We start from the raw sequence: 6953 nt of genomic DNA on the forward strand, positions 1-6953 counted from the left end.
CTCAAAACCAACAAAAAGAGCCGGAAAGCTTACAAGTCATCGGTCCGGCCAAGTCTCATGATACTGATACAGGCTGTCCTAGGGCTCCACATCACCGCCTTCCACTACCCCACCATCTATTGGAGCTTTTCTCTAGTAATGCAAATAATTCAAAGTCTCAAAATTTAAGTCAAAAACAGAAAACCCAAAAAAAAGGGAAAAAAAATTGACACGTGTCAAGCTGAACTTGTCCGTTGATCAGGGTGAGTGAATAACATGTAGGGCCCAGCTTTTATTACCACGTGGAAGATCTCTTAGCAGGTAGTAAATACATGTCTTGTTATCTAGACGACCCGAGTAGCAAAAGTTCTTGGCAATGCATGGGGAGAGGGAGACAAAAATATTGCTGACGTAGCCACTGTGGATAACTTTAGACTTTAGAGAGAAACCCCCCAACCATGTCGTGCCATTGAGATACATCGTACGCATCACCAAAAGATTTTTTTTGCGCTTTTCTCTATCCCGCACCATGGTGTACAGTGTCCACTGTGTCCCGTTAAAGTTAAAACAAAAATTTTTAATTTAAAATAAAAAGCAAAATACCACACAGAACAGAAGCAGCTCAACTGCATGAATGACTTTGTTTAATTTCTCTCTCTCTCTCTCACAGTCAGAGTTGTGTAGTTTTCATGGGTTTGGGTCGTATCTCGAGATATCGGTCTCTATACCAAACAATTCCCTTTTTTTAGGTCCTGGGAATTCCCCCAATGTTGTGCCACGGTCAAATTTCCTAAACTAGCCATTTTGAAAATTGGATTTGCTTTTTGCTTTCTAACTTTCTTACTTCTCCCAATAGTTGGATTTGCTTTTGCTTCCTAATTTTCTTACTTCTCCCAATATTTGCACTCATTTAGGGTTGGTTATACTCGTATTATTATCATATCCTTGGTGTAATTAAATCAAATTATTTACAAATCCATCATCTTAATTGGCATAATAAGATTCAGCCGACCCCATATAATTGGAATAAAAATTATCATACAAACAAATAAAAATGAAAAATATTTCCGACCAATTAGAGTTTGTAAGACAATAAATACAAGCCGAACCGAAATTTATATTATATTTACGAGCGCAAATTCCAGTACATGGATACAAAATTGGCATAACCATGAAGAGCCTGCAATTACACGGTCTCTCTACGGCCATTGCCGGAGGTCAGTAATGGAAGTAAGCGCTTTGGAAGAGGAAGGAAGAAAGGAAGAAAGGAGAAGAAAAATAAGCCCATATATGCCGCTTCTACGAGAATATACGGTGCAAACTTGCTACAGTGAATAAATATGGAGCATAAGCCAACCCTAATGACAACATCTAATATATATAGAGAGAGGGGGGGTGTGGTGTGGTGGGGGTGGGGTGGGGGGGGGGGGGTACTAAAGTAGTTAATTAAAAAGAGAGAGAGAGTGAGAGAGTGATTTGGAAATGGTTCAATTTTTTTGCTTCTAAGATAGGGGAGATCTGTGAGGGGCACCCTTTCTTCTGCTGCTCAAAGAGAGGACAATTCCCGGGAGAAATCCACTTCCTTTCTTCTTCTTCACCACCTCAGAATTGGAATTCCCCCTCTGAGGGTTGCTAGAGCAAGAGGAGCCCTTGAAGTCTAGTGGGTCCTCTAGGATCGAGTTGGGGGTGATCTGACCGTCATCCTCCAAGAGATCAGAGCCGTCCATTCGTAGCCCCTCGAATTGCGAGAATGCAAAGTCGGATTCATCGAACCTGTATAGGATGCTGGACAGATCTCCTCCCTGTACCGCCACGTGATCTACCTGCAATCCATTTTCATTCTCGAGGTCACCCACGATTATCCAATGCAAACCCAATTCGGTACATCGCAGATACACCATAGAGACTCTAAACCATACAAAGTTACAAACTAGTAGCATTAGTAGCAACTTAGCAATGGTGGTTGGTTCTGTTATGTTATGCTTCACTGTGGCCGGAGCCTAGCGAAGTATGGTGAAGTCAACATCACAGCCCTTGCTTTTAAATACCGCAATCAATGAGGAGTAAGAAGAAGATATTGACCTTGCATGAAAGAGAGCAGAAGTGGAATGGCTCTTGGAGAATCCTGTCACAAGTGAAGCAGATGTTGGCAGAGCCCTTACACGGCCTTGATTGAGGTCTCTGGTTCAAGAATATCACTTTGGCACTGTTTATGGTATAAGGCTGCATCACAATTCACAGAATAATTGCCCCCCCTTTTTTTTATTTTTCTCTTACTCTTACCACAATTTAAAGCTTCAGAAGAAATACTATGGTGTGTTAGTATTACCTGGACGAAGGAGCAGTCGATGAGCTTCTCCAGGTCATCCAATCGGACCACGTCGTGGTAAACATATCGTCTCACCTGTCACGCAGATCAACCGTTCAATTAAATTTAACATAAATTATAGGATTAGAGCAGGGAATCGGGGTATTTTAATGCTTTGAAGGTGGAATTACCATCATGGGTTATGCCCCACCGCAGAACAAAGGATAGGACAAGCAAATTACAGAATCGGAGAAGTGGTAATTTCGTAATTTCGAAAAAAAAAGGTGAACGTTAAAATAGCAAACCGACCCTAAACATAAAGCTTTCTTCGATTTTGGCCGGGGTGGGGTGGGGGTGAGAGAGAAAAAAAAAGGGAGTTGGAGGAGAGAAAAAGAGGAGGAATTTATAGGGGGGGGGGAATTATGAAACTGAGCTTTTGTGAAAAGAAAATGACAAAAATGGTGAAGGAAGCATCTGAATATTTTTCTGAAAATTGGGTCAAACTTTCACTTTCTTGAAAGCTACAGGTAAGGAAGCTGCAGGAAAAAAAATGTGGAGAAGAAATTTGCTAAAAGAGGAAACAAACCAAATCTAAAAAACACAGGGAATCATGGAAGAGGATAATAAGATGGTGATGAGATGAAGAAAAATTCATTTAAGCATGAGAATCTTAGAAGGGGATAGGCAGGAATGATTAAATTAACAGGTTAAATGGAAGGGGGGAGCAAATTGACAGTAGAGAGAAATCATGGAAGATTGTCTGAACTGAAGCCCAATAAACTAAGCATAATTGAGCAACTGGGTGTTTGATTAATTGCTGCAATAGACACCCAGTAATCTCTGGAGTCTTAAAAGAGCAGAGAATATATAACACAAAATCTTCAGTCAAAAAATATGAAGACAAATATCAAAAGGGGAAAGAGAAAGGGTTGTATAATATTGAATTAGTGAAAAGGACAGAAAATGGAACTTCTAAACTAAGCAGCAAGAGCAACAATTGGACAAGTGGTATTGTAAATTAAAAGTTTCATAAAGAATCATACTCTCTCACTAACAAGCAGAAGTAGGAATTTATGCAAAACCAAAACCAATTAGGCACTAAAGAGGCTTTTTACATGTAAGCAAAAGATTGAAATAAAGCAAGGAGCAGAAAATTTTGGGAAATTATAAAAGAGGAAGTCCCAATTAAGATACCTTTGCAAAATTCAGAAGAAAATCGAAAGAATCAAAACCCAGTATTGGGTGCAAACTGGGAACCACAGAACATCAAAAGAATAGAAAAATTAGGAAGAAAATTGGTGAAATTCAAAACAAGATAGCAAAGACCCAGTAAAGAAGTAGTGAATTGAAAACAGAAGGAGAAACCCAAGAGAGAAATGGGGAAGAACAAACTGGCAACTGGGTGGTTTTGCTGTGTGTTATGCTTGTGTAGTTGATCAAGTTTTCTTTTTACCTGCAGGAGAGGGTGAGATCGATGGGAAGGAACACAGTGAGGGCAAATGCTTCGACAACAATCCAAGCAAAAAATGTTCTTCTCGTTCTTCCTTCGAGTCTCGTGGGCCCCACAACCAGCAAAAAATGTCTCACTCATAAGCCCATTAAGCCACGCCGGTTTCATCACCATCTCTCTTTCTCCACCTGATTCTCTTACCATATCCCACACTCTCCCTCCTCTCTGTGAAGAGAAAAGCTTAACAACACTACACTACTACTTTCAGTCTACTCCTCCCTCTCTCTCTCTCTCTCTCTCTCTCTCTTTCTCTCTCTCTCCTCTTTCTCTCAGCTATATCTGGTGGACACTGGACAGTCCAGAGCTTCTTTAAAATGCTTGAAAACCCTAACTAAAGGCACTCATCTATTTATAGCAGAGAGGTTCTAGAAAACATAGAGAGCAAGATTTTCTGGAAGGAAAGAGAGAACCCAGAAACCCAGAAACAAAACAAAAAGCCCAAAACCAAATAATAAAAGAAAAAATAAAAACCCAAAAACTTGAACCAGGGCAGGAAAAAAAAAAAGAAAAGATTTTGATGAGAGGTAGTGTTTATGGCGGGAAGACAGCCCACCAGTATGTACTTTTTCTCTGCAAAACCAAATACCTTTTTTGTGTATTTTTTATTCAATTTAAATTTTTTACCTGTTTTTTTATGGGTACCCCAGTACTTACCTCGGGTTCAAAATCCTGGGTCTATTACGAAAATGCCCCTGACAATTTTTGTCTAATTTTTAGAAAACAATTTTAATTTATTTTAAAACTCATCGAATTACTACAAATAATAATAAATTAATAATAGTGCTCGTATTGAATGACTCAAAACACCGGATTGTAGTCTCGTTGTCTTTTTAATTTTGGGACCTGCGTCACCCCTTCTGAATTACCAAAATAGCCTCGCATCCGTACATTTTGTACCTGTATTAATCCTCCTCCCTTCTTCCATGGCCATTCTTGGTCCGGGTATCCCGACCCGACCCGACCACCTCCCAGTGAATGTTGTTTCTGCTTTTATTTTTATTTTCTAAATTCTCTCTCTAGAGGGTTCACTTCAGGCTGTAATTGGTACAAACCTGGCCGGGTTGGGCTGGCGGGGCTAGGTCTTGGGGGACCCGATTCAACCTAACAAGAAGAAGAACTAACCGGTGGACCCACCCAACCCGAGAATCAACCTCGGGTCAAGATGGGCCTCACAGAGGGGTGAGTGGGAATTTCTGAATTCAGATTGTTTTTAGAATTTAGGTTGGGCTCGGGCTGGTCTGCACTATTTCCTTGCCGGATATTTTCAAATTTGGGCCGAGATTCAAGGGGCACAAACAGAAAAACTGCGGCCGGAAAAAGGGTCAGGCCGCTGAACATTTAAAACTAGGCCGCTAACCAAGAAATTCTAGAAAAAGAAAAAAATATATTTAATATGTATGTAAAAGTAAAACCAGCATACATACAAGGAAAAAGATGCTTCATGTAACCGGCTATAGAATTGAAACTTCCCACGTGGCAGAATTATGTGGCCAATTGTAACCGAACAGCTGAAATAGCTGAAGTGGCTGACTTGTTGCTTGGTCTTTTAATGAATACATAATAGTCATATAATAAAATATTCAATCCAATATATAATTTAGCCACTAGGAGTTCAGAACCGACTTAATAACTTATTCACTAAACACAGAGCAATTAAGTCACTTAGTTCAGTCACTTCACCCATTACTCCAAGGTGAAATATCTGGAAACTTGAGGTTGTTCAAGGCAACTGACATATATGTAGGGGAGTCCAGCAGTGAGCAGTTGACCGGCTCAAATTGAACGAACCAGATGGTTGGACCACTAAAAATGGGAATCAATTTGCTTTATCCTCTCATCTGAACAATTTGCTGTTTTATTAAAACTTATCCCATTTCTATGATTCATGTGTTAATTTTCTTTATCCACTGATCAATATTCGAAATATCATACACCGTGATACGCTGAAAGGATTGTATTCATATTTTCAACCTTGCATTTTTTAATATTTTATACTTTAATTATTAAATAAGAGTTTCCTTAAAAATGCCTCAAAATAGGTGTATCAGTTACTAAAAATGTTATATCGAAATTTTAAATCTTATCTTTAATATCTATTATTTCAAACTTTTATTTTTTATGTAAAATGGTTCACCAAAACGGTTCTCTATCCGGTCCGGTCTGAATGACTGGGCCAATCCCCTCTTTTCTTGTCTGGTTGTCTTGGGGTGGCGGGGGGCTTCAACCCGGATCCAATCTAAAGAACATCCCGATCCGGAGCAGCCTGAGGCACAGTGGGTTGAGACTTGAGGTTCAGCCCAGCCCAAAATGGAACTGGTTCACATGTTGAATTGGGTGAGTGAAATAGGACGAGATTGACCCGTTTCCAGATTGGTTAAACAAGACAGAATTACCAGAATACCCATCTGGCACTGAGAAGATGCAAACGTTATATATTGGTTAGTTAAGAATAAAAACAAATGTGGCAGAGGATGGTCAAAGAAAACTTTCAAAGCTGGGGGGGAGGGGGGGAGTAGACCCACTTCCCCCTTGGACACACCCATTTGTACGGTAGGCCCCACAGGCTCCTTACCTTACCTTACCGCTTTTCATGTTCTGAGCCAATGACGCTGCCTGATATCCACATGTCCCTTCACGGCCCCACGCCCCCATCAATCCGATGGTCCGTGGACGCCTTACCCGGTGGGGCTATCTCCCGAATCGACGGCCCACGGTCGGACAGCAAAGGGTAGGCCTTGTACAACTGTATGGCTCCCAGCTAGCCTGCAGAGAGAGAGAGAAGAGAAAGAGATTACTGATTACGAGCATATCTTTGATTCTGGAAAAAAATTCGGTAAATTACGAAAAATGTCACTGTACGGACGGGTAGAGAGAACGTGACCACTAGCCACTACCGCAGTGGCACTCTCTTTTACTTTTTCACCAACGACAAACGTTTTTTTTTTCTCTCTAATAATAAATAATAAACTCCCTTTTTTTTTCTTTCTCTCAATTTTTTTGTGAAACCTTAAGGACACTTTTACCCTTTTAATTAAAACGAAACTACGATTGTGCCATCCTATTTTGAGTTGGGATCTCCTGTTGACAAAATACATTCCAAACGCCCTCTATCATCGTAGATGTGCAGTGTCAGATCATGTAGGGAGGGTGTTGGAA

General features: G+C 40.3%; 1 protein-coding gene across 1 annotated transcript; it reads right to left on the minus strand.

Annotated features, from left to right (window-relative positions):
• Positions 1-1076: 1076 nt before the first annotated feature.
• On the minus strand, positions 1077-4335 carry LOC148846542 (PLATZ transcription factor family protein). The gene is made up of 4 exons (XM_088953385.1): positions 3741-4335; positions 2309-2383; positions 2062-2202; positions 1077-1802 (listed from the first exon to the last, which is right to left on the minus strand). The coding sequence occupies exons 1-4, from the start codon at positions 3939-3941 to the stop codon at positions 1482-1484; spliced, it is 738 nt and encodes a 245-aa protein (XP_088809511.1). The 5' UTR covers positions 3942-4335; the 3' UTR covers positions 1077-1481.
• Positions 4336-6953: the final 2618 nt, after the last annotated feature.

This window comes from Nelumbo lutea, chromosome 7, assembly GCF_056320005.1.
Source record: "Nelumbo lutea isolate HS-2025 chromosome 7, American lotus-T2T, whole genome shotgun sequence".
NCBI classification, from domain to species: domain Eukaryota; kingdom Viridiplantae; phylum Streptophyta; class Magnoliopsida; order Proteales; family Nelumbonaceae; genus Nelumbo; species Nelumbo lutea.

What these genes read in the sequence shown, in the direction of transcription:
- LOC148846542 (XM_088953385.1), bottom strand. Translation starts at nt 3,941, where the DNA reads ATGGTAAGAGAATCAGGTGGAGAAAGAGAGATGGTGATGAAACCGGCG. An exon ending in TCGACTGCTCCTTCGTCCAG is followed by an intron (nt 2,203 to 2,308) that starts GTAATACTAACA and finishes ATTGTGATGCAG; the next exon opens with CCTTATACCATAAACAGTGC. An exon ending in TCTGCTCTCTTTCATGCAAG is followed by an intron (nt 1,803 to 2,061) that starts GTCAATATCTTC and finishes AATGGATTGCAG; the next exon opens with GTAGATCACGTGGCGGTACA.